Source organism: Megascapheus bottae, chromosome 1 (genome assembly GCF_031878675.1).
Source record: "Megascapheus bottae isolate mThoBot1 chromosome 1, mThoBot2.hap1, whole genome shotgun sequence".
Classification (NCBI taxonomy): Eukaryota; Metazoa; Chordata; class Mammalia; order Rodentia; family Geomyidae; genus Megascapheus; species Megascapheus bottae.
The window spans coordinates 44,864,095-44,891,921 of record NC_143509.1 but is presented as its reverse complement, the minus strand read 5'-3'; the positions used below and the strand labels follow the sequence as shown (position 1 = coordinate 44,891,921).

The window sequence follows — 27,827 nt, the reverse complement described above, 5'->3', positions numbered from 1 at the left end:
AGGGGCGCCGCGTCACTTCCGAGAGCGTTAGAGCCCGAGCGGAGGTGGCACTGAGCGCTTCGTGTCTGCGGGTCGGCATCCGGTGCACCGGCTCAGCCGCGGCGGAGCCTCCTATAAAGAAGGTGCCCGAGTGTTGGCAGGTTCGATTGCAGCCCGGCGAGCGGCGAGAGCAGGCAGGAGTCATGAGCGACAGCGGCGAGCAGAACTACGGCGAGCGGGTACGCCGAGGCGGTGTCGGGGGAGGCGGTGCGATGGCCAGTCTCTTGCATCTGCTGTAGGCCCGGCGAGCTCGGGCTCGCTGTGGGCTCCGGAGCCGGGAAGGACGGGGGCCGGGGGCAACGGGAAGGGGTCGAGGCGCGAAGGCGGCCGTCGGCGGGGCCTGCAGCTCCGAACCCAGGCGGCCGTTTTTTCCGTTATCGGGGGGTGGGGGGGGACACAAATTAAAAATGGCCGCGGCGTCCCCTCGGCGTTGGGGGAGGGGACGGTGTCTTATTTCGCCGTTGCTCTCCCGCGAAGCCGCGCCGCAGCCATCTTGGGCTGGCGGGCCGGGCGCTCTGCCAGCGGCACAAAATGGCGGAGGGGCCCGACGGGCCGGGCCCGCCGCGGGCCGCGCCTCCCGCGGCCACGTGGGGGCCGGAGGAGAAGAAAGACTTTGGTTTCCGCCCCGCCACCCTCCCCGTGGTGGGGTCTCGACGCGAGGGTTTCGGTGCTCCGAGGAGCGGCCCGGTCCCGGGGCGGACGGGCGTCGGGGCCGTGGAGGGGCGCCCGAGAGAGGTGGGGATCGTATCCGAGGATGCACCATCGGGGCCCGTCGGTCGGGTCGCGTGCGGGCTTCGGTGTTTGGCCCGGAATAAAGGGATTTTTACGTTTCCTCCCCCACCTTCTGACCACCAAACCGGTTTGGCCGTTAAGATCGTTGTCAGTGTTCTATACGAGTAAGACAGCTCGGTGGCTGGGATCCCCCCCCTTCCTCCCCCGGGTATTGTGTGGAAGAAGTGGGCGGGCAACGATTGTTGGCGCCATTACTTTGGAGGCGTTTTTGAATATGGGGAACAACAAAATGGATGGTGCGCTGGGGGGGGGGTTGTTAAGGACTCGCAGAGGAAGAGTTTGGCAGGAGTTGATTTGTTTGTATAGGATTGCATTGCATTTGACAGCTCCTACATTTTTGTCGGAACTGCATAACATGGCTGGATTGAGTGCTCGATTTGGAAAAGACAGTTTTTTTTTTTTTCTAAATTCTGGACATGGTGTTTGGAAGTTACGGAGAAATAACTAGAAGATAGTCAAAAGGACCAGAGTAGTAGTGCTAACTGCTATTAGAGGATAACTGGGATTTTTTTTTCTTTTCTGGCTCTACGTTAAGTGTAATTTTTTTAAAAAATAACACGCATTAACTTAAGTTTCCTCATCATAAAGCCAGTTTAATCTCTTGTGTTAATTTTCGGTCTGTTTCAAATATCTTAGCGGTCAACTAGATAATTTGGGGGGGGAGGAAATGGTATCGACTAATCAAAACCTTGTCTTCATGTTCAGATGAACACTTTTTTTTTTTTTTTTGGCACTGGGGATCGAACCCAGGACGTTGCACTTGCTAGGCAAGCGCTTTGCCACTGAGCTACATCTCAGCCCAAATGGACACTTTAAAAAAAGAAATTGGCAAGTTTTTTCCTCCTCTTAATAGACTCCAGTGTCACTAGCATGTATACTTACCTGCTTTTTTAAGTCCTATTAAAGTTTTTCTCTGTTCAGGGAGTTCTGTAGAAAACTGGTTTCTGACTAGAGGTGCTCTTCACTGAAACGAAACAGATATTTGCTAAGTTTGGAAAGATGAGTGTTATATTTTAAAAATGACATTTTTGGTACATAATAGTATTCATTTCTTGAAAGAGAAGTCTTGTGCTACTTCTGCATTGTTTGACATTTGTGTTTTTCTGGTAACTTTTTTTGGTTAGTCCTGGAGCTTGAATTCGAGACCTGGGCACTAGCTTTTTCTGTGGGTACTGCCGAGGAATCGAACCCAGGGCTTCCTGCAAGCTAGGCAGGCACTCTACCACTAGGCTACAGTCCCACCTCCTCCAGTTATAACTTTAAAGTAATTGGGAGACACAGGAAAGAAATTCACACGTTTGGCAAAAACCACAAAGTTGAGTGGCACTTTTTATTTTTTATTTATTTATTTTTTTTGCCAGTCCTGGGCTTGAGCTCAGGGCCTGAGCAATGTCCTTAGACTTTCTTAAGGCTAGAGCTCTACCACTTGAGCCTCAGCACCACTTCCGGCTTTTTTCTATGTATGTGGTACCAAGGAATCGAACCCCGGTCTTCATGCATGCTAGGCAAGCACTTTAACCACTAGGCGAAACTCCCGGCCCTGAGTGGCACTTTTTAATGCAAGGTTTTTCAAGCCCTGTATTATTACAACCATACATTCCATTCCCTTGAAAATATTGAAACAAATATTGGTAACTAATACCTTACTGGATGAATATATGGCTACTTAGTGGTACCAAGGAATCGAACCCGGGTCTTCGTGCATGCTAGGCAAGCACTTTAACCACTAGGCCAAACTCCGGCCTCAAAGTTGATTTATACTAAAGTTAACTAGCTTCCTATATGGCCAAACCATATGGAAAAATACTTTGTCATCTCTATATTAGTCTCTTAGTACATTCCAAAAATGTCTCACATTTTGTAAAGGGGTCGATAATGGCACCTTTTCTTTGAAAAGATCAAGCATTCATTGTGTCATTCCACAATGCTGAAGTCTAAAGAATGTGAAAACCGGTTCTAAGTTTAAAGGTATAATGTAATGGGTACAATAAGTCTTTAAAACCCAATAATGGGCAGTGTATAGGGTTGAGGTTTGTATGCCATCTGGTTTGGTGGGAGGTTTAATTCTTTCATCTGAAGTTGTCACCAGCTTGTGTTGTACATGAGTCTTTATTTTAAGAATCCATGTTTTAAGTTTCTTTCAGGCATTTTCAAGATTGCAGTGGTAATAGGTTTTAAGAAAGAAAAATTGAACCCAGCAAATAACTCTTGAATAGAATATCTTAGCGGTTTTTTTGTTTTGTTTTGTTTAGTCTTAAGATGCCTTTCCTATGAGTAGTTTTGAACACAAAACTACAGCCCCTTTCTAACTTTTTTTTTTTTTTTTTTTTGCCAGTCCTGGGCTTGAGCTCAGGGCCTGAGCACTGTCCTTGGACTTTCTCAAGGCTAGAGCTCTACCACTTGAGCCTCAGCACCACTTCCGGCTTTTTTCTATGTATGTGGTACCGAGGAATCGAACCCGGGTCTCCATGCATGCTAGGCAAGCACTTTAACCACTAGGCCAAACTCCCGGTCCCCCCTTTCTAACTCTTAAGAATACTTTTACATTGTTTCATTACATTGTGCCTGGGGTTGTCGCTAAACCAGGTTGAAATGAATATATTTCCTTGGTTTAAGTAATGTTTTGGAACAGTATTTCATTACTGTGGACATTGTTTGAAACTAGAAAGGAATGAAATTATTTTTTACAAGGTAAGTACTAATGGGTTTTATCAAAATGAATTTGATGAATTCTTTTGGTGAGAAAATGTTAATGGAATTTCCTTGTTTGTGTAGGCTTCCTCATTTTCCTCCCAGTTAAAAGTTTCAAAGCTAAGTGATGAGTATTAATGCTTTCATATTTCATAGTGTGCCTGAGGATAGAACTATATATTATCTCTTGAACTCTGGCATTGTATTATTGGATCAGATACCTAATCGTTGTAATTTACAAAGTATGGTGATTGATGTTTTGGAATTTTAAGTGTTTTTAAACAAGTTAGTATTTTGAGAGTGTGAGCCATACAGGAATAGACATTGCCCCTCATTAGAATTGTCTTTAAGCTGCAAGCTAAAAGTTATTTAGTATATCCTAATTCCCTAAAATCTTTTCTTTGAATTGGGGTTTGGAGGTTATTTTCAGATCTTATAAACATTGTTAGATGAGGTTCTCCCCTTTTGCAATAAAACTTACATTTGTAGGAAAATACTGAATGTTTCATCGATATAAACTTAAGAGTGATGTTTTTGCAGATTTCATAAAAGTACAGGCTTATATCTGCTTTAGGCATGTCTGGCAGTGGTTTGTTGTTTTGGTCCCGGTTCAATACCACATCTCCCACTCCCCATACTTACTATCTTTGAGGATTTTCCCATCCATTGTTATAGTAAACTGTTAACCTGCAGAAAAAATGAAATGGTACTTATTGATGTAGCAAGATTTGAGTTTTTTGTTGCTCATATTTCTCCATTATTAAAATGTTGCCCTGTTAGTTTAATCAGTTTGTGCATGCTCAATGGACTCTAGCTGTAGCCCTTATAAACATTTAACAAAAATAGTGTTGATGAAACAAGCTTATTTCTAAGTAGGGTCTGTTTTAGCCAAATGCATAAAATGAGTCTTAATGGTTGGTCTTCCAGTTTTATGAGGTGGCTGCTTGAGTTGAAGTGAGTATAAAATAAAATATTACCTAGTAGTGGTTTTTGTAGATTACAAAAAGGAAAGGTTGGAGGTGGGCAATGAAATAACAGCAGGAAGGCATCTTGAGCTTTGGTCTCTGTTTTAGTATTTTCTGCATTTAATCCCTGAATGGGTACAAAACTTGTGAGGCCCTAAGGAAACCTGCTTGGGCATTCTGATTCCATGATTACATTGTGCTGCCAGCAAAATATTTCCCATTACATTTTAGTAATAGACTTTAAAACCAGTAACTGTGCTTCCCTTAAATAAAAAGCTATTTAAAATCTTTCCAGATTAAATAGTTTAAAGTAGGTTGGAAATTGTGCTGTTGCTTTGTTAGAAAAGACAATACACCCTGGGTAGCTGTGGTTGTCTCTATGCCCAGATTGGTACAAAGCCTCAAACTTTTTTTAAAAGCAAAATTTTTTCCCTGAAGGAAAATGTAGGAGGAAATGTTCTTCAATGAAATCATACAGTACAATACAGTGCAGGATAACAAAGAAAACAAAACGTTTTTAATGTAGGCAGTGTTTATTTACAGTGTTCAACAGACACTATTAACTGATCTACTGAATTTGATCTCCCTAATACTGTCACTTTTAAGGCTAGAACTTCTTTAGACAACCAGGAGTATTTTGTATTTTGTTCACTGAGAGAAAAGCTTTACAAAAGAACAAAACTATTTGAAAATGCCACTGTTGTATTCAAGTTTGCTCTCCTTTCCTTGATAGCTACTGGCATAGAGTAGTTGGTTGACTTTTTTGTGCTTTTAGTTACATAATTGGGTGGATAGCTTTTCCAGGGGTGAATTGAAATCCAAATCCAAATTGTCAGGTTCCCTGACATTATCTGATACTCTTTCAAATACACAGGGCAAAATGTGTGACATTTAGTCATTTATTTTACTTAGACAAGTCACAGTATTGCTAACTCTTCAACCCCAGCCATCCTCATATTGTACAAATGGATTGTCCGTGCTTTTCTTTCATGCACTTTTGTATTGTATCACTTTTTTATTGGAGATGTACTTTTGATACCTAGTAAATATAATAGAAGTGTGAGATGTAATTAGTTCTTAAAAATGTTAAATGAACATTTACTAAATGTTCAATGGCCGCACTTCACATTCAGCTTAAGCGTGATAAATATTTGTAGTAAACAAATGGCTATTTACCATATTATATATTCTAGAACCAACAAAAGTATAGTTTCAGTTTTTTGAGCTGCATATATATTTTTTTTAATCCAAAGGACAAAAGGGATTTTTTTTTCTAGTTTCAGTTTTGGCACTGGATTTTATCCTGGAGTTTTAAAATATTCTTCATCCTGTTCTTTTTCTATTAAGGTTAATGGTGAAGAAGGAAAATGCGGAAGTCGTCATTTGACAAGTTTTATAAATGAGTATTTGAAGCTCAGGAATAAGTGAAGCTGAAATTTGAAAAAATAAAAGAAAGAATGCATGCTAATTATCAGACCAGAAGTCCCACTTGTAGAATATTGAGCAATTTGTGTGAAGTGGGGAAGATGAAAGAAGTCAGAATTTGAAACGGAAGAATGAAGAAAAGAAATAAAAATGAAGTTAAGATAAGAAGTAATCTGGAATCAGAAAGCACTACGCTAAGTAATTACTAGTCTGTTTATGTGTCCCTGTATATTTTGCTAAACATGCATGCATTATTTGTTTAATAGAAGAAAATATATACAGGGTAAAGAAGTGCCTTCCAAGGGAAACGTTTAAATTAGGTAATTCTAATTTTAACTGCCTAGTCAAATGATTGAAATGCAATTCTTTAAAAATAACCATAAACCTTTGTGGTCATATACCAGGCAGCAGTGTACTCTTCAGCATGGGTGATAGTTGACTTGTCCCTTAGATTGTTCATCTGTCAAACTGCTGGTCTGGGGCATGAGTACCTCAAGTTAGAGTTGGTGGTCTGTGCCATCCCTTGGGACTTTTAGAGTATACTGACTTTTTTTGTTCAGTATTGAATAGTGTATTGTAGAATGTTTTCTGCCAGGGTTTTCTAGAGTACCATTTGGGGTGATTATGGATGTAACTCCAAAACTAGAGCAAAGTATCAAACTGGGTAGCTTCTTTTGGATTGAAAAGGCTGTGACCATTTATAGGCCCTGATTTGAGATTGCTGGTTCTGGTTACCTGTTTGAGCTGAATGACTTAAGATCTCTTCTAAAACACTGTAGCTTCCTTTAGAAGAGATGGTCCTCATAAAAGTGGAGAGAGTAGCTAGTTCAAGTACAATAGTAATAGCTGGCATTTTTTTTTTCACTAACAACATTTAGCTAGCATACTGAAAGGTAGATCATGAAATGGATTATTCTAGTTTGTCACCCTCACCCCTCCTACTTGGTGGAAAAAATGAAACTCAAGTTCTGCTTTCCTTTCTGTTTCATTTTAGCTATGTAGGAAAAGTCAGTTATAAATGTTACCCTGGGTTGAATGAAACATGTCTATATATCAGATAACATCCAGCAGTACCTAACAGTTGGCTTTTTCATCAGAAGAGGCCACGGTTGACATCTTTCTTGAAGTTTAGTGAATTAAATGTTAGCATGAGCTACAACTGTGCTTTGAACAACTTTACTGTTAAGTGTTTGTGCATGCCAGTACTGAGGCTTGAACTCAGCACTGCTGTCTTAGCCTTTTTCACTGGAAGCTAGGGCTCTACCACTTGAGCTGCAGCTCTACTCTGGCTTTTTGGTGGCTGTCTTATGAACTTTTCCTTCCTGCTTTGAACCATGATCCTTAGCTCCCCCACTTTTTAAAACCCGGGAATTTTTAGATCTTAAAAGATCTAGGAAAATAAAATAAATTTTGAAGAATGCAAAGATACTTCTTTTGATACTTAAAAGGTAATGACAAGTTGTATAATGTATGCTTTTTGTGCTTTTGCAACTTGCAAACATAAGGAAAATTAGTTCTATTGGTAGTTTTTGCTTTTACTTCTGTTCCAGTTGTTACTTTGTAACACCCCAATAATAACATGAATGCTAACTTTTCCTTAAATTCAAAAAGGCAGGCACATAGCTGATGTTATCTTAGTGGACACTTTTTAGTCCTCTAAGCTGAAAAAATATTTGGAATATGATTATATGGTCTAAGAAGTAAAGACTAAAATGTTGGTGTTCATTAATAGACCACATGTATTAATTTTTGTTTTCACCCTTGTCTGAAGGATCTTTGTATTCAAAGTCTAGTCCTTTTCTCCACCCCCACCATTGCAGAAAGGGAAGGTAGGCCTTTGGTTACCATTTGGAAACTGTACAATCAGGCTTATAAATTCTAGGGGCAAGAATAGGGACCATACTAGAGATAAAAGTTCAAAGATGTCTTTGCTAAGGAGAAAAAAAAATCAAACTGACAGAGTTAGTGAAGCATTATGAACATAAACTTTTAAGAAAGTTCCCCCACTACAGTCCTATTAAAAGGAACTCTGTACTGTAAAATATTGTAGAGATTTAGTGCAAGCCTCTTTATGTACTCTGTATTGTGTTCTTATTCTAACCAGAGCATCTACTTTGTATAATAAAGGGATTGGATGGTTGTTCCTACTTACCTCTTTTAGATAAGTTCTGATATTACTGTTCAAAATAGAGTTGTAGATTGATACTATGTTAGAAGGTGGGTTTTTTTGTTTGTTTGTTTAACTTGATGAGTTCTTTGTAAGTTGTCTTAGTAAAGGCCTAGGATTCATTAATAAAAATTCATTAGTGAAAAAACTGTTTTAGGGAGCTTGTGGTTTGTTTCAATCATGCTTACTTGAGCCCTTAAGCATTAGTATCGGGAGTATTTTGGTGGTGACTGGTAGTTTTGTTGATACTGAGTAGAATTTGAAGTATACTTGTTTTTGGGGGCTTTCTCCATAAACTGGAAGAGGTCTGCCTTTACACTGAAATTTAAAGTTAATGCTGTGCTTTGTATTTGGGCTGATCTCTGTGGATTTAATTTCTTCTGGACAAATTCCTCTTATTTTCCAAACTAGCTTAATGAGGACATCAGAACTGTCAAAGGGCTTAGACTTCTGAAGTCTTGACAAGAAAGTGCAGGTTATGTCAACTATTTTACAAGTCTTTGTAGCAGTACATGTTTTTCTTATCTCTGACCTAACAAGTAGGATTGCGCACAATTCAACCATATAACCTTAATGATTTGGGGGCTGAATGAGCTCTTTAAGATATTGCAGATACTCTCGTTGTTATACTAGCATTTTAAGAGATCTCATTAAGGTTTGTTTCCTAAAATACAAATATGTTTCTCTTTTTTGGACAGTTTGAAATATTTTAGTTTGGAATTAGACTTAAAAAGGCCTAAAAAGAAACCATGCGTTTTCTACCTATTGTATATTCAAAGTTGTTAGGCTGGTTTTCTACTTATCAATTTCTCTAAACACCTGAGTTAGTTAACTTTTGAGTTTCTGATTTCCTCTTATAGATTAGCTTTTTGCCTGTTGTAAAATGACAGAAGCTTCCATCTTTCAATGAAAGAAAGAGGAGGTGAATTGCCTTCCTAAAATGTTTGTTCTCAGCATTTGATAGAGGAATTGAGGACCACATCTTTTAATCATTGATAGGAAGAGTCTGGTAGAAAGGAAAAGGCTAGCACAGTTCCTGTCACTTTGTATAACATGTTTTATAGTGATTTGAAGCATTTTGAAGTGTCTAGTTGTTGGCAGCCAGCCCGGATAACTAAATTCCTTTTTCTGGCTGTTAAACTTTTCTGTTTTAGTAAACGTTAAACTTTAGCTTCTCATTACTATGTTGTATAGACAGTGTATAAATTTGGAGGTGGGTGCTGAAAGTTAAGATTTGAAGCCAGCTAGAGCAGGAAAAATTTGTTGAGACTCTTAAGTCTCCATTTAACCAGAAAACCCAGAGTGGAGCTGTGGCTCAAAGTGAAGAGAATAAAGTGCTAATCTTTAGCAGAAAAGTTCTGGGGCAATGGCCAGGCCATGAGTACAAGCCCCACGACTGACCAAAACAACAACAAAGCCTTTTAAATCTTGAGCATTGTAGAAATGAGTTTATTTTCTATAATATTTTGAGGGCTGTTATTTAAAACACTCTTTTGTAAAATGGCCAGTAATGTTCCAGGATCTGCCCTAGAGGGACATCTACTATGAGAACTTAAATTTGGAAGCCTCAACTTAAAAAAAAAAAAAAAGGCTCTACAGTGGCTTCATATTGTATTATTTGAAATGGTTCTGCTTTTAGGCCAGCCATTTCTCCCATATCTTGGGCTGGAAGATTCTCTGGAAACTTAATTCTTCTCTTTAGCTATTCTTTTGATTTCTTCTGTGGCACTTGCCATCTAGTTAGGTAGAGTTTTAGTTAGGAAAGTTGTAACTGCACAGTAGTTACGGATTATAATGATTCCTTTATGTAATGTTTTTGCTTTACTCTTGGTTTCCCGTAAGTTTGCACTGGCTTTCCTCTATTCAGTTGAGAAAAACGTAGCTCTTTGGTATCCTCTCTACTCTTAGCCTCTACATGGTTCACTGCCTTTTGTAGCTTCATCTGATTGCTTTGAATTTCACATGGCTAGATGAAGTTTTAAGGTCTATTTAGCTGGTCCTAGCTTTTCAGTAGGCTTCTTCTACTTTGAGGATTCAAGATGGAAGCTATCTTTTTTCCCCCTTACCTAGCAATAAATGATATAACTTGAAATTTTTGAGGTCTTACTAGAAAAAAATCAAAGCATTTTTAAAGGTACAAATTTTGTAGGATTTTTGTTTTTGATTAGGACTTAACTAAAGTAGTTAAAAAGTACAGGCTTCATAGTTCTTTCATCTTAGTATCTATGAAGTAATAGCTTCAAAGTATAATCCTTAAACAGTTACCTGTACCTCCTTGTCTTTGGCATCACTTTTTAATAGAGAGTGGGGTTAGATAACTTATCCCTGTTCCAGAAGGGTGAAAGATTATGCTAGTTGAAACAAATTATTATATTAGGTATACTCAATTCTTGCCCTTACCTATGTTTTCTTGTCTTTTTGGAAGAGGATTGCTCTCCCTCACCATTTATCTCACAACAGCTTATTTGTTCCTAAAGTCTCCTGCAAAATATACAATTAAATTTTTGACATCTGCGTGTAGGAATCCCGTTCTGCTTCCAGAAGTGGAAGTGCACATGGATCGGGGAAGTCTGCAAGGCATACCCCTGCAAGATCTCGCTCCAAGGAAGATTCCAGGCGTTCCAGGTCAAAGTCAAGGTCCAGATCTGAGTCTAGGTAAGATTATCCTGGGATTTTCTTCTTTTTCTTTAGCTCTGAAATTGGTATGTGGTTTGTAGACCTGGTAGGTAAAGTATACTATTTGTTGATATTTTATTTTTTTGCCAGGCCTAAGGCCTTGAACTCAGAGCCTGAGCACCGTTCTTGGACTTTCTCAAGTGGAGCTAGATAGAGCTCTACCACTTGAGCCACTGCACCACTTCTGGCCTTTTCTATATATGTGGTACTGAGGAATTGAACCCAGGTCTTCATGCATGCTAGGCAAGCACACTACCATTAGGCCAAACTCTCGGCCCCTGGTTGGTCTTTTAACACTAATGCTCCTAATGAATCTTATGTTCTGAGAGAAGACTAGTAAACTGTTGAATTATTAGTAGGGTAGTTATGTTGAAGAACATAACATCAGCTTTCAGTAACTTCATAAAGAAATGTGAATTAATGTATAAAACAAGTGATTCTGTACTTGTTAAAGTGCTGTGCATGCTGGATTGCCTAGTCATTTTTGGCCAGTCCGATGGCTTGAACTCAGGGCCTAGGCACTGTCCTTGGTCACTTGTCTCAAGGCTAACACTCTTGCTACCTGCACAACACCTGTGCTATTTCCAGCTTTTTCTGAGTATGTGGTACGCAGGAATTGAACCCAGGGCCTTGTGCATGACCACTAAGCTATGCTCCCTGCCCTATACATTGATTTTTTTGAAAGTAACCTATAGTAAATTACCTGCAGTGACTCTGTTACTGTGATAAATGAGTGGTGGGCATAATGGAAGACATAAAACTAAAGGGCAATATTGTGAGGTGGAAAGGTGGACAAAAACCAAGTTAGTAAAGTCCTGTTTTGCTTTGAGTTTTGTTTTGGTTTTTTTTTGTTTGTTTGTTTTGGTTTTTTGCCAGTCCTGGGGCTGAGCACTATCCTTGGGCTTTCTCAAGGCTAGAGTTCTACCACTTGAGCCACAGCACCACTTCCAGCTTTTTCTATGTATATAGTACTCTTATCTCCAATTAATCACTAGAAAATGGAAAGTGGGCCTGTGGTTCAAGGGTTAGGGGGGTGGGTTTGAGCTGCAGAGCTCAGGGACAATGCCCCGGTACAGAGTTCAAGCCCCATAACCGACCAAAAAAAAATGGTAGTTGGGCACCCGTGGTTCGCACTTGTAATCCTAACTATACAGGCTGAGATGTAAGGGTTGAAGCTGGTCCAGATTGGAAAGTCCAAGATACATGTTCCTCCAGCTAACCACCAAAAAAAGTGAGAGGTGAAGCTGTGGCTCAGTGTGGTAGAACACTTGCCTTGGATACTTGCTCTGGGACTGGACTAACAACACACATTAACCTTCCCCCTCCCCCATATACATTTTTCCTTTGTATTCTTGGGTGAGGTTGTAGTTTTTACAGTTAAAGCAAAGCAGAAATGATTAATTCAAGAAAAAAAAAGTTGATCTTGTTTGATATCCAAGATAGTAACTGGATGATGTCTGTTTTGTAGTTAAACTGGAGTAATGGAAGAATAGAAAGATATGTCTTGTTTCAGTTATCCATAACCTTTGGAGCCTTTGTATTGCAGATCTAGATCTAGAAGAAGCTCTCGGAGGCATTATACAAGATCACGGTCTCGGTCCCGCTCCCATAGACGTTCCCGTAGCAGGTCTTACAGCCGAGATTATCGTAGACGGCACAGCCACAGTCACTCTCCTATGTCTACTCGAAGGCGTCATGTTGGGAATCGGGTAAGGTGAAAATCTTGAAACAATGGATGGGCTATTTAGTCCTCCATTTCACTTAGAACTGACAATGATGTTTTACCAATAAAGTCTTTAGAGATTCTTTGGCATATAGAATTCATTTTCAAGTAATCCTTTCTCATGATCTGGGATATCACTTAGTGGGCATAACACACACGGATAAAGCTTGGCCCATCAAACTAAAATAAGTATTCATTAGCATATTCTTACAAAATCCATAGTTCACACTAATGTTCATGTTTTCTGGGCTTTTCCTGAATTTGACATTACCACCTAACACTTCCAGGAAAAATCTCAAATGAGATGGTAGCAAATGTGCTTATATTGGTCTAAGAAGTTTGTGGTGGCATGGGACTTATATTCTTTTTTTTTTTTTTTTGCCAGTCCTGGGCTTGAGCTCAGGGCCTGAGCACTGTCCTTGGACTTTCTCAAGGCCAGAGCTCTACCACTCGAGACTCAGCACCACTTCCAGCTTTTTGTATGTATATGGTACCAAGGAATTGAACCCGGGTCTTCGTGCATGCAAGGCAAGCACTTTAACCACTAGGCCAAACTCCCAGCCCTGGGACTTATATTCTTAAATTGGGATGGAATTTTCCCAAGGAAATGATTAGAATATGAAATAATTAGAAACCCTTAAATCAATTCAGTGACAACTGGACTGATAGTAATCTATTTTTAAAACATGTAATACTAGTTTTGTCTTGTTTCTCCCTATTAACGTTCCAGGTATCGATGCATTGATACATTTAAAATTCTTTTTGTTATAACTACATTGTATTAGGCATTGTGATATAAGGGATATAGGGGTGTGTTTATGTATGTGGTACAGAGGAATCAAACCCTGGTCTTCGTGCTTGCTAGGCAAGCATTCTACCACTAGGCCACACTCCTGATCCCTAGTTGTGTTTTTTGTTACAGTGAATTAAACTCATGGTAAGCATACACTGAACCCCTAATGTATATATAACTCTAACTATTGACCGATTTTCATAATTTTGCAATTCACATTCCTATTTTCAGGCAAATCCTGATCCCAACTGTTGTCTTGGCGTGTTTGGTTTGAGCTTGTATACCACAGAAAGAGATCTCAGAGAAGTATTCTCTAAATACGGCCCCATTGCGGATGTGTCCATTGTGTATGACCAGCAATCTAGGCGTTCCAGAGGATTTGCCTTTGTGTATTTTGAAAATGTAGATGATGCCAAGGAAGTAAGTAAAAGTCACCTGTCTTTACTTTGATTTAAAGCATTAGTCCTATGTAATAATTGGCCAGGCAGATGGATAAGGACATATTTGCTTGTATCTGATAAATAGGATAACCAGTTGTTAGGTACACCTTTTGAGTTTATACTGAATCCAATAAATTAGTTTCCACTTCAGTGGAAAATTTTATATTCATGCCAAACAGTGTATCATTATATAATGTGGTATGTTTAATAAAAACATAAGAATATTGGTAATTCTCTGATTTAGAATACATTGAGATGTATTCTAGAATGGAAAATGGTATTAGTAGGGACCGGAAGTTTGGCCTAGTGGTAGAGTGCTTGTCTAGCATGCCTAAAGACCCGGATTCAATTCCTCGGCACCACATACATAGAAAAAAGCTGGAAGTGGTGCTGTGGCTCAAAGGTAGAGGTCTAGCCTTGAGAAAAAACTCCAAGGATAGGGCTCGGGCCCTGAGTTCAGGCCCCACAACTAGCAAAACAAAAAAAGCAACAACAAAAAAAGTATTAGCAGATGTGTAACTTAAAGGAAGATGTAGAAAGTGATCATTTAATATGGTAAGATATTTTGTACAATTCAGACATTAAGGGAAATAAGAAAATCTGACAGTTAATGGTAAAGCCTTAGAAATTGGACTGTGGATAAAATTATTCAGTACTTTGCTACGCGCATTGGCAGTATCATAGCCAATGAGGTTTATCCAAGGTGCGATTATTGCTAATTGAAAACTTTTCCCAATACCCTGCCATGTTCAGTACTTAATAAGAAAAAGGCTAGATACAGCTAAATATAATAGGTGACCTTGGAGTATGCACACATTGAAAGTTAAAAGATACATTTGCCTAAGGCTGCTGATATACAGACTTCTGCGTTTCATTTTTGCTGCAGGACTAGAAACAAGTAGTTTGAATGTCCAAACTAAATAAACTTTTTTTTTTTTTTTTTTTTTTTTTTTTTTTTTTTGCTGGTTCTGGAGTATTTTTCTCAAAATACTCATCACTTGTGCCACACCTACTTACAGCTTTTTCTTGGTGAAATGGAGGCGAGAGACTCGGCCTTTTCTGCCCAGGCAGGCTTAGAACTATGAGCCTCAGACTTCAGCCTCGCTACAGTTATAGGTGTGAGCCACACCAGAGCCAGATTTGTAATTAGTTATAATAAAGTTGCCTTAAGCATTTTATAAGTTTATGTAATTATATTTCAGTATCTGTTTTTTTCCTGTTCTTGCTGCTTGAATTGAGACCTTTGTGCTTGGAAATCAATCTTAAGTACTTCACTGCTTGGGCTGTCTTTGAATAACAATCCTCAGATCTGTTTCCTGAGTAGCTAGGGTTTCAGGCATAAGCCACCACCAGCACCCCAGCTTTAGTTTAGGTTTGTTGTTTTTTTTTTAATGAGTTTATGTAAAAAAAAAATATATGCTTGTCTGCTGGTCAGTAAGTTTTTGTTACTGTTGATATATTAAAGGTGATAATCAGAGGACAAGGAAACATTGTAAATTAAAGTGAGTTACAGCATAGGATATAGTTGACCGGAATGTTCAGTTAGCCATTGTTTAACAGGGTAAGTAGTGGCTTGTTCAGTTTGTATGTAACCATTTATTTATCTTTTGAAGGCTAAAGAACGTGCCAATGGAATGGAGCTTGATGGGCGTAGGATAAGAGTTGATTTCTCTATAACAAAGAGACCACATACCCCAACACCAGGAATTTACATGGGAAGACCTACCTAGTAAGTTGAGGGATTTGTTTTATTTTAAGGTACAACCAAAATGTTTAGTTTTTACAGTGTATATGGATGATCTTTGACATTTAATGTACTGTTAATTTTTCATATCTCCTTCACTGAGTAAAAGCATATTCAGGCTGGGTGCTAGTGGTTTATACCTGCAAGAGGCTGACATCTGGACTCAGAGCCTGAGCACTGTCCTTGCTATGTAGGTGATGGTGAGGAATCCGAAACTGGGTCTTCATGCATGCCAGGCAAGCACTTTACCATTAGGCCAAAACTCCTGGCACTGGAAGCTCTCAGTTTTAAGTCAACCAGGGAGAAATATTGATATCTTTCTCTTCCAAAATAATTTGCAAAAAAAAATTGGACTGGAGGATTGGTTCAAGTTGTATGTCACCAACTAAGCAAGCCTTAGCAAGTGGGGAATCTTAAGTTCAAACCCCAGTACCACTGTTATGTACAGTGAAACTGGTTCTTCATGGTTCAGCCTCTTGAGTACTAGGTTACAAGTGTGCCTCCTCGCTGAGATTGTTCTGTAAGTTCTGTTTGATAAGTTTAAATCATTTCCTACTTCACTGAAAAGTGATGTTATGTGTGAATTTTAGTTTTGCAGGGTAAATCTTCCCTGCATTATAAACAAATTGGCATGATGCATATAAATCTTATTTGTGCCAGTTTTAACTGTATGGAAGATAGGCTTTGCTATTGTGGCTTTGGCTGTTGTGTTGAATTATGAAAAGAGTATAGTTTTTATTACATATTAAATGTATACATTGAAAACTTTAAATCAATTCAGTCTGTAGTTATAAATGTAATGTTACAGTAAGGTATGATTGCTATATTCTCTTTCATAAGCTGAACCCACTTCCCAAACCCACTTCTGAAGATTTTTGTTTTTGCATTTCTCTGGAAAATATATGAAATTAGTGAATTGATTGGTTTTTAGTGAGTAGCCTTTAATGAGAAGCAAGTCAGGATTTGTTCCTCAACCTAAAATATCGTTCAGTGTTGTAAGAGTTGTAACGGACATGTTTACATTTTACATCTGAAAAAGCCTTCTAGTAGAAATCTCCATATTTACCCAGCAGAATAAAAGAAACATTTGCCCTAGTTGAGTCTATGAAGCTTGGCTATTATGGTGCCTGTAAGACTTGAATGAGCCAAATTGCATGGTGTTCTGATCCTATATGTATTTTGAACTAGTTTTTTTTTTTTTTTTTTTTTTGCCAGTCCTGGGGCTTGAACTGAATGGCTGAGCACTATTCTTGGGCTTTCTAGAGCTAGAGTTCTACCACTTGAGCCAAAGCACTACGTTTTCTATGTATGTAATTACTACTAGGCAAAAACTCCCAGCCCTATTGAACCAGTTTTAAGTAGCAGAGTCATCCAGGGAAATAGACCCCTTCTTTTGGGGGAGGGTGGTCCCTTGTGGGGCTTGAACTCTGGATCGGCCTAGGCACTGTCCTGAGCTCTTCAGCTCAAAGCTACTGACCTACCCTTCGAGCCACAGCTCTACTTCTGGTTTTCTGGCACTTAATTCAAAATGAGTCTCATGGACTTTCTTGCCTGGGCTGGCTTTGAACTGTGATCCTCAGATCTCATCCTCTTTGAGTAGTTAGGATTATAGGCATGAGCCACTGCACCTGGCCCAAATTTTTTTTTTAAAGATAATGTTTTATTTATAGTGGCAGCTCACGTCGCCGTGATTATTATGACAGAGGCTATGATCGAGGATATGATGATCGGGATTACTACAGCAGATCGTACAGGTAAGTTATGTACAAGGGTCACTTAATCTAAATCAAAACTATACTGTGGCTTTTTTGTTTTGGTGCTTGTACTGGAGCTTGAAGTCAAGGTCTGTGTTGCTACCAGCAGCAGGCTTCATAGAGAGCTTTACTGCTGAGTGAGGTTTTTAAGAGTGCCTGCTTATCATCTTTGGGGCTCTGGGATTGATTTTACCAATGTGGGAGGGTGACTTTATTTCAGTGTGTATATTTTTGAATACTTGAAACTTCATCTATTTAGGTAGTAATGATCATTAGTCCCTACTTTACGAATTGTTCTAGATAGCTTGGCGCAGAGCATTGATTGATTGATTGATTTGCCTTTGTCAGTCATGGGGCTTGGATTCAGCCTGGGCATTGTTCCTGAGCTTTCTTACACAAGGCTGTATCACTTTACTTTGAGTCACAATTTCACTTTTGGGCTTTTGGCTGTTGATTGTGCATAAGCCTCTCAGACTTTCATACCCTTGCTGGCATCCAGTTGTGATCCTCAGATCTCAGCCTTCTGATCACTGGGATTACAGATGTGAGCCACATACCCCCCCAGTCTGGGGCTTGAACTCAGGGCCTGAGCACTGTCCTTGGGTTTTCTCAAGGCTAGGACTCTTCCATTTGAGCCACAGCACCACTTCCAGCCTTTTCTGAGTATGTGGTACTGAGGACTCAAACCCTCGAACTGAGGGTGCTGGGTTCATGCATGCTAGGCAAGCATTCCACTACTGGGCTATGCTCCTGGCCCACTTTATTTAATTTGTTTCTTTGTTTGTTTTTGGCTGGTTCTGGGGCTTGAACTCCGGGGCCTGGGCACTGTTCTTGAGCTTTCTCAAGCCTAGTGCTCTACTGCTTGAGACAACAACACGTCAGCTTTGTGTGTATGGCTATGTGTGGTACCAAGGAATCAAACCCAGGGTTTCAAGCACTCTACCCCTAAGCCAGACTCCATGATCCCCATTGTTCTGTTTTGTATAGTTTTTTGATGATCATACAAGCCTGTTTCCATATTGTAACCATAAAAAACTTGAAGTATTGCATTAAGTAGTAGTAAGGGAATTTGTAATATACTTGGACTTCTTTAGAAAATATTTTGTGTTCTGATGATAGAAATTTTAGCCATCAGAGGAAGTTTTCTGCCCTTTCCAAACATTTAGGGTGGCAAAAATGATCTCTTTATTTTGTTACCTATAAGAATGTCTGGTTCATTTGTACTTTGGGAGTTTTGATCATAACTTCAATTTGTTTTTTTTGTGTTCACAGGGGAGGAGGTGGTGGAGGAGGCGGATGGAGAGCTGCACAAGACCGGGACCAAATTTACAGGTATTAGGCATCCTCACATACAGAGGTTTGGTAATTGACTTAAGTAGAGCCACAAATTAACATTGGATTTCTTGGGGTTCATAAAAATATACCAGGTAAAGCTAAGACAGTATATAGAGGGCTTTGTAAATTGTTTAGAAAATTACTTTAGCTTTAATATTAAGCAATTACTTAAGCAGTACCATTTTATTTTGTGTGTTGGTACTAGGGCTTGAAGCCAGTGCCTCACATGTTTGCCCTCTGAAGGTTGATATTTTTCCACCTGAGCCAACTCCCTGTCTAGGTTTTTGCTAGTTAATTGGAGATTTTGGTCTTGGAATTGTATGCTCAAACTCCTGGAAAGCTAGAATTAAATGGATGAGACACCAGACTGGGTAACCGTTTTTTGTTTTCTATTTAGTAAGTTTTAATGGGTTTTGGTGAGAGGAATAAATTGGTCCTTGGAGGTAAATGAACACACATAACTAGGGCTGAAATTTAGAGTAAAGAGAACACTTTTCCACTTGAGCATGCGTCTATTCTTTGCGCCAACTCCCCCCACTGAACTCTGATTCTTACATTCTCAGTTTTCTCTTGACTGTTGCGGTCACTTTAGCCACACTTCCACATCCAGCTTTTTGTTAATTAGAGATAAATCTGAGACTCAAGAATTTGTCTCCCCTGGCTCACTCTAGCTCAAGTATCAATCTATATAGCTAGAATGTAAGCACAAATTTCTTGTGCTTAAATTTTGTTGGTGCTTGATAAGCATTTCAATAAGCAAATAATACAAAACCAGATTACTTAAAAAAAACAGTAAGCATTATCTTTTTTCAGTGTTACTACCTATATTGTTGGGATCAGTGAATTTTTCTTTTACTTCATAGAACTGTTAAATGATAGTCTCTGGGAAGGAAATACAGACCAATAATATGCTTCATTCTCAAGGTTTAATCAAGGTCCTGAGATAGCATGACAAATGCAGAAGCATTTAGTTTGTAGTTTTTGTCTTTCAGTTTAATCATGACTTAATACAATCTTCTCATTTGTTTGCAGAAGAAGATCACCTTCTCCTTATTACAGTCGAGGAGGATACAGGTCACGCTCCCGCTCTAGATCCTATTCACCACGTAAGTTTAGTATTGATCTGTTTTTCAAGGCATAGATAGGCCAATTTATTGCACTTAGTGGGTTAGTTCAGGTAGCTGTGTCTTTGTGAGATAGTGTGCTCTGAGTAAGGTAGCATTGGTAGTTGGCCTCAGCCTCGTTTGTTGGTAGATACCCTACTGAGCCAAGGCAGTCAGCTATGGATTGACAAGGGATCTTATGAATTTTTCTATCTGGGCTGGCATCAAACCATAATCCTTGGATTTTCAATCTCCACATAGGTAGGCATGATGAACTGTGAAGTATTTTTTCATACATGTGTATAAGTTCATCCTTGGCATTCAGAATAGTCTAATAAACATTTTTTAGTGTTAACATAGATTAGATAATCTTTTAATATTAATGTGTTTTTATCTTTTTCAGGTCGATATTAAAGCATGAACTTGGAAACTTTCTGAAACCTGCCATAGAGCTGGAATATTGTTTGTTGACAATATTTTTTATTGTCTCCTGTTTAAAAAGTGAACAGTGCCTAGTGGAGTTAGGTGACTTTTACACCTTTTATGATGACTACTTTTGGTGGAGTTGAAATGCTGTTTTCATTCTGCATTTGTGTAGTTTGGTGCTTTGTTCAAGTTCAAAGTTAAGTGTTTTCAGAAAAGTATGTTTTGCATGTATTTTTTTACAGTCTAAATTTTGACTGCTAAGAAGTTTCTATTGTACAAAACTTCATTTAAAAGGTTTTTCTACTGAATCCAGGGTATTCTGAAGATCAAAGCCTGTGTGTAAAATGTTACCAAATGGCAAAAGCAACAATAAACAGTTTGATTTTTACTTTTCTTCCTAATATATCAATGATTAGGAAAACCAGAATATGTTGTCCGTTGTAAATTTAAAGGCAAAATACCTGTTTTCCCCCAGTCCATGAAACGTACCATATTTAATATACCTGCAACTGTTTTAAAAATGCTCTGTAACTCTGTTCTGCTAGTATTAGAAGTTAAAATTTGCAGCACAGCAAATGCTTAAATGCTTATATAAATGTGGATTTGTCAACCTTCATGTAATCTGTATTATATATACACCTGTAAGCAGGGGAATAAGAGAGAAGAGTTACAGATGTATGCCTTTTAAAGGTTGTTCTTGAAGCTGTTACAAGGAGATAATGGTGTTTCAACTAGTTGTCAGCATGTGATAATACATTCCACCTGAAATGTACTCTTGTTCTTCTAGCGTTAGACTGAAAAAACTAAACTGGGTGCTTCAAAGTATGGTATAAGATAAGGGAACACTATACCTGTGTCATGGATGAACTGATGATTGCCTGTTCATTTTTTAAATATTTTCAGGTCCTTTGCTTACCAAAGGAAGCCCAATTTCACTCAAATGTTTTGAGAACTGTGTTTAAATAAATGTAAATGAAGAGAAAAATTGCCAGTCCAGCTTAGTTTGCAAAGTGTCGGCTTGTTTTTATCCTTGTCATTAGAGCCTCTCCCTAGTTTAATCCTTGATGTGTAATGTATTTTTTATGGTCAGTTGGGTGTAGGGCTTGGACTCTGGGCCTAAGCTAAGCTCAGCTGGAGCCATAATGCCACTCCAGTTTTCTAGTGGTTAATTGGTGGTAAGAGTCTCATCTTTATTGCTCAGGCTGGCTTTGAACCATGATCCTCAGATCTTGGCCTCCTGAGTAGCTAAAATACAGACGTGAGCCACTGCATGCAGCTGGCAGTAGTCTTAAGCAACCACTTCCAGCTTTTTTTCTGATTAGAGAGTCTCTTGGACTTTTCCTGTCCTGGCTTCAAACCAAGGTCCTCTGATCTCCGTCTCCTGAGGAGATGAGCCACTGGCACCTGGCTTAAGATAATGTGTATATTCTCAGGTAAATTGAGAGTAAATATAGTGGTCACCTGCATGCACTCACACTTCAATATGGTTGGAAGAGATGCACTGTATGTCCTTAGTACCGGTTTGTTGTGTCTAGGTTATTTTCATACCCAAATGTAATGTTACAGGCAGTAGAGTTTCACATCTTGTTTATTTCAAATGAACAGGTGGAAATACCTTGTTAGCCATTGGGCAGGTAGATTATGTCTTCTAGGTCTGTTCTCAAAAGACCTCCGTTTTATGTGCAAATGAGTTTCAGGATTTGGTCCAGATATAGGAGTTGGATTATAAAGAATAAAGTCAGACAAGCTCTATTTTATGTTAAGACAGTATAGATGGGTAGCTGGCTTGTGGGGAAAAAAGGATGGACTAGTGCCGACATCACTGGGTATTAGAATGGTGCCACTGGACCTATAATGTCCTTATGTCAGGTGCCATTAGATTAATATAGGGGCCGGGAGCATAGACTAACATGCACAAAGCCCTGTGTTCGATTCCTTGGTACCACATATACGGAAAGGCCCCAAGTGGCACTCAAGTGACTGGGCGCTAGACTTGAACAAAGTGTCCAGTGACAGTGCTCAGGCCTTGGAAAGAAATACAAGGTTGGTAAAATAATTCATTGATCAAGTCATGCTGACAACATTTACCTAGTTATGGGATAAAGAAAGAACCTCAAAATACTGATGTTCTCTTGGGATTAAATAGGTGTATGGGAACCAAGGACACTTAGGATGGGGAGTCAGAATGGGGCTGAAAAGAACTAGGTGACTATGCAATAGGCTTGGAACCTGACACAACTCGTGGTTTTGCTAGTTCCTGCTGTGTGCTCAACTCATTTCTCATAATCCTGGGGTGAAAAGGATAGATGCAAGGGTTTATATCACTGTGAAAGTAATATGAAATGTTCTTTACCTGGCCAGGTGCCATAGGAACAGCACGCCACATGTCTCCTGCAGTCACAGATCCCGGGTGAACAACTGCTCCTATCCATATAGTGTGTTATGTGTCCCTTAGGATATCTGTATTAAATCATTTTTCTATGTAGTACTAGATAGCAGTGGGAACTGGGCCCATGGGTAGGGTAGTAGGCATTTAGGCTAAGCTAAGCTGTCTCCCTGATTTTATTTTTGCCAATCCTGGGGCTTGAACTCAGGGCCTGAGCATTGTCCTTGAGCTTTCTCAAGACAAGTGCTCTACCACTGGATCGCACAACACCACTTCAGCCTTTTTCTGTGTATGTGGTACCAAGGAATCAAACCCAGGGCTTCATGCATGGTAGGTAAGCACTCTACTACTAGGCCAAATGACCCCTCACCCCCCATGTTTAAATTGGTTCTTGCCAGCAGTGTTGTTTCAGGACACAACTCCAAGTCTTTAAGTATAACCGTAGCATAGTAAACTAACTACAGTGTAAATATTCAAGTATTTGTACAGTAAATAGTGTAGGGATGAAGCCATGATGGTGGTCCTTTTCATGTTCACAGACCCTAAGGTATAGGAGAGGGCTTTTGCGGTGACATTTCCACTCATGAATACAATGTCTCCACCTCAGCCCTATTTCCTAGCTGCTCCCTTTCATTTCATTGTTCAGTTCTACATGCAAATATACATTGATCATGTACGCCCTCTTGACTTCCCAATGGCGGTCATTCATTTTTCTCTCAATTGTACCAAGGGCTTTCACTAATATATCAGATGTGCATATATTTTGTGCTGAATGCCCCTATATTACTGTGTATGGTAGCTATGATTATAGGCATGAGCCACAAGAGCCAAGCTTAATGCTTTAATCTATATCCATCTCCCAGCCTCCTGTTAACTTTTGCTGGTTCTTTATGCTGCCGCATATGTAATTACAGTTATTTTGAAATGACCATGATTTTCCAAAGAGCTGTATTGTTAGTCAAGTTCTACATGTTTATGCCCAAGAATGTATACCTTCCACATGTGAACTAAACATGCAATTGGAGTCTTTTAACCTGTTATCTTAACAAGCTCCAGTTCCATTTTCCTGCAAGTGACAATTTTGTTTTTGTGGTTGTGTAGTGTTCCATGTTGAGTACTTCAGCTGTGTTGGAATAAACACTCTAGGTACACTGATGTACACTCCTTGGGAACTTGCACTCTTGTGATTTATAAGTGAGCGCCACTAACCTGACAAGTATAACTACTTAAGCAGATACATATTCAGACCAGTCTACCTTATTGAGATAAATAGGGTATGGTCCTTAGCATTTAATATATTCCTGATCTAGAAATGTATCCACCATTATGATAAACATCTGAAGCAATATCCATTTATCTGGAAGGAATATGTATTGCAAGACTGCTTCTACACAGTGACATCTCAGAACATGCAACCCGACAGATAAGTTTCCATTGTAAAGTTGCCAGGGATTTCTTTGGAAATGACATTCTGCATGTAGTTTTACTCCTTGTGCCTACACGTGAATACCTACATATGCTGCTTTTTTTTTTTTTTTTTTGCCAGTCCTGTGGCTTGAACTCAGGACCTAGGCTCTGTCCTTGAACACTTTTTGCTCAAAGCCAGCACTCTGGCACTTAAGCCACTGCCATTTGCAGCATTTTCTGTATGTGTGGTACTGAGGAATAGAACCCAGGGCTTCATGTTTGCTAGGTTACTATTTATGAAGGCCATTTACAGAGGCTTTATGTTTTATAAGTCAGATGAGTACTTTTGGGTGTGTCGTGGGGGTTGAACTCTGGGCCTAGGCACTGTCCCTGAGTTCTTTTAGCTCGAGGCTACTGTTCTACCACTTGGAGCCACAGTGTACTTGTGGTTTTCTGGTGGTTTACAGGATTTTTGTGCCTGGGCTGGCTTTGAAACTCTTGAATAACCAGGCTTATAGGCATGAGCCACCAGTGCCCGGCTAAGGAAATAGTAAAGGAAAATTGCATTGATCGGACACTTGCAATGTGGGATGAACTTGCCATGTATTTGGAGGAAAATAAGGTCCCTTCTAAAAGGCACAGCAGGTGAGTGAAGATGTGTATTAGGTAATATACAGAGATAGCATCTATTACAGACTTGCATGAAATGGAATCATTGGAGATTTGAAATCAACTTCTACAAGAGCCAACTATTGATTGCCAAGCAGTGTGTATAGGTACAAAAACGCCCTCAGCTTGTTGGGCTGTCAATTTAGATGCTTTCTAAATGTAAGATCTTGTAGTGCTGGGGGTGCTGAATGGGCCCTGGTTAAGACTTATTAAAAGAATTTTATCACATTTGCAGGCATGTGTTATAATCCATCAAACAAAATGTACAGAATTCTGCAAACCACTCATTCATAGTTCATACAATTTGGGAAGTCCCTTTGTATTTGCTAGCCTTTTCCTCCTTTGTGGTACACCTGCTATTGCTTCGTAATAACTAAGAAAGGCATCTCAGGCATTGTTAAATATTAGCTCAAACACGGCCAGCTTTTCTACTCCTTTGGCACAGCGAGGTACTGCATGTTCCTGTCATGGTGATGACACAAACATAGGGCCAAGACCAGCCAACTAAATGCATTTCAAAGCTCTGCTTTCGGTAACATCTAACTTCCTGTAGGCAAAAGGCAAGAGATGAGGAAAAACGTGGAAGGAGATAGCAAAATGAGAGTCAAAGAGGACATACCAAAAGAGACCAATAATTCACTGCACAAACACCAGGGTTTGATTCCTCTGTACCACATACCTAGGAAAGCTGAAAGCAGTGCTGTGGCTCAAGTAGATCACCAGCTTTGAGGAAAGCCCAAGGACAATGCTCAGGCCCTGAGTTCAAGTCCCAGGACTGGCAAAAAAATTAACCCACACTTGGAATCCTAGCTACTGAAGAGGCTAAGATCTGAGGGTTATGGTTGGAAACCAACCGAGGTAGGAAAGCTGTGACATTTGCCTAAACTACCAAAAAAGCTGAAAGTGGAGCTGTGGCTCAACTGGTGAGCTAGCCTTGAGCAAAACAGCTCAGGAGCAGTGTTCAGGCCCTGAGTTCATGCTGCAGGAGTGAGGTGTGTACACACACACAGCTGTTGTGATGCAAGTGCTAAGAATCCTGTGTGCTTGTACACTAAGCCTCTGTACCTGTGAGTAATCTTGGTCGGTTGTAGACATCCACACTAAATTAGTAACCAGTGACTCCAAGACGTAAAGGCAGTGGGAAGACGTGAGTGAGTGGTAGTATTGGAGAACACAACTGTATTTCAGCCCTGCAGCCGGTGAAGTCCATTTTGTCACCTGACGGACTTCCCATAAGGATTTTGTGTCCTTTTTTTTTTTTTTTTTTGCCAGTCCTGGGCTTGAGCTCAGGGCCTGAGCACTGTCCTTGGATTTTCTCAAGGCTAGAGCTCTACCACTTGAGCCTCAGCACCACTTCTGGCTTTTTTCTATGTATGTGGTACCAAGGAATTGAACCTGGGTCTTCATGCATGCTAGGCCAAACTCTCAGCCCTTTGTGTCCCTTCTTAAATTGAAACACTAATCAAAGATCTTAACTCTAAAACCTCCAAGAGGAAAAAATAAAAACCTAATGAAGTACTTAGAAATGTGGGTTCAAAATTTAAACAATAGACACTGAACATAAAAAAAAATTAGACTTCATTTTTTGAAGTGAAGCCAGACAAGATGGTACATTCCTGTAATGCCAGCATTCAGGAGGCTCAAGCAAGAGAATTGCAAACCTCACGCCAGTCTGGCTTACATAGCCCTGTCTCACAAAACTAGTGGCTGAGCTGGGCACAATGGCTTTGCCTATACTTTTAAGTTTTGAGTTGAAGGCCAGTTTGGGAAAGGAGCACTCGTTAGCCAAGCCTACAAGCTCTTGGCGCTGCTGGAGGTCAGGCTGCAGTGGCTGTTGTGTGGTGGAGGTCTCCAAGGGGCACAACATGCCAGCCTCTCCTTGGGCTAGCTGCACATTGTCTTCAAGTTGCATCTTTTCAAAACCTTGCTGTGCCTCTATAACTTTTTTTTTGGGGGGGGGGCAAGTGCTGGGGCTTGAACTCGGGGCCTGGGCACTGTACTTAGGCTTTCCTAAAGCTAAAGCTCTACCAGTTGAGCCACAGCACCATTTCTGGCCTTTTTCAGTGTATGCTAGGTAAGCCCTCTACCACCAGGACATACTCAAGGCCCCCATAAGTTCTGTCTCTGTGGATCCTGGCAGGTCTAAGGGCCTCGGCAGCAGGGAGCTGGGTGACTGCCACCATGTCCAAGCACTCTGCCTTCACCTGCAAGATGCAACAGCAGCTTCTGCAGCTTTTGTTTTTTTGGTGGGTCATGGGGCCTGTCCCTGAGCTCTTCAAGTCAAGGCTACCGCCCTACACTTGAGGCAAGCCCCACTTCCTGTTCTAGAGGTTAATTGGAGATAAGAGTCTCAGGTCGTTTTGTGCCCGGGCTGACTTTGAACCTTGACCCTCAGATCTCAGCCTCCTGAGCAGCTAGGATTACAGGCGTGAGCCACAACACCGGGCTTTTTTTTTTTTTTTTTTTTTTTAACTTTGTCTGCCATGGGGCATGAACTCTGGGACTGGGCATTGTCCCTGAGCTCTTCAGCTCAAGACTACCACCGCTACCCCTAGAGCCACAATACCACTTCCAGTTTTCTGGTGGTTAATTGGAGATAAGAGTCGCTGATTTTGAACCATGATCCTCAGATCTCAGCCTCCTGAGTAGCTAGGATTACAGGCGTGAGCCACCACACCCAGCTAGCTCCTTTTCTCTCTCCTCCTGGGACAGCTGGTTGACATGCTCATCCTCTCCTGATATAGCTCATCCAGGGCTATCATCTGTTCTTTAGAGAAAACTACAGACTCTATGGAGGCCAGAGTTTGGCCTAGTGGTAGAGAGCTTGCCTAGCATGCACGAAGACCCAGGTTCGATTCCTCAGTATCAGAGACATGGAAAAAAGCTTGAAGTGGTGCTGCGGCTCAAGTCGTAGAGCTCTAGCCTTGAGAAAGTCCAAGGACAGTGCCCAGGCCTTAGCTCAAGTCCAGGACTGGTTTTTTAAAAAAAAGAAAAAGAAAAAACTACGGACTCTGATGGTGCTCATCAGCTGTATTCCGCCCGCTGGCTGCATCGATGCTGAAGGTCATCCACCTTGTCAGGCAGGTCATGAATGAAGCAGACTTTCAGCTTCTTTGCACCTACCTGTATGTCCTACTTTTTTATTAAAATATTTTATTAACACTGATTTTTACATCATATTTCAAATGTCATGTTTAACAAGCATTCGGGAAGAGATTATCTGCACTCACAGGCACAGAAATTTTAGAACTATTAAAATTAAGCTGAGAGTTTGTATGTCACAGATTATGTC

General features: G+C 40.1%; 1 protein-coding gene and 1 pseudogene across 1 annotated transcript; both read left to right on the top strand.

Annotated features, from left to right (window-relative positions):
* The first annotated feature begins 16 nt into the window (after positions 1-16).
* Positions 17-21,069, top strand: Tra2b (transformer 2 beta homolog). Its single transcript, XM_090343389.1, has 9 exons — positions 17-218; positions 10,601-10,734; positions 12,302-12,464; positions 13,503-13,691; positions 15,325-15,440; positions 17,126-17,209; positions 18,482-18,541; positions 19,577-19,650; positions 20,051-21,069. Exons 1-9 carry the CDS (start codon positions 183-185, stop codon positions 20,059-20,061), a joined length of 867 nt encoding a protein of 288 aa, XP_090199515.1. The 5' UTR covers positions 17-182; the 3' UTR covers positions 20,062-21,069.
* On the top strand, positions 14,370-14,493 carry LOC150069057 (U4 spliceosomal RNA; annotated as a pseudogene).
* Positions 21,070-27,827: the final 6,758 nt, after the last annotated feature.

Coding starts and splice junctions, on each gene's coding strand:
- Tra2b (XM_090343389.1), top strand. CDS start 183: ATGAGCGACAGCGGCGAGCAGAACTACGGCGAGCGG. Junction 15,441..17,125: donor TACATGGGAAGACCTACCTA/GTAAGTTGAGGG, acceptor TTTTATTTATAG/TGGCAGCTCACGTCGCCGTG. Junction 17,210..18,481: donor TACTACAGCAGATCGTACAG/GTAAGTTATGTA, acceptor TTGTGTTCACAG/GGGAGGAGGTGGTGGAGGAG.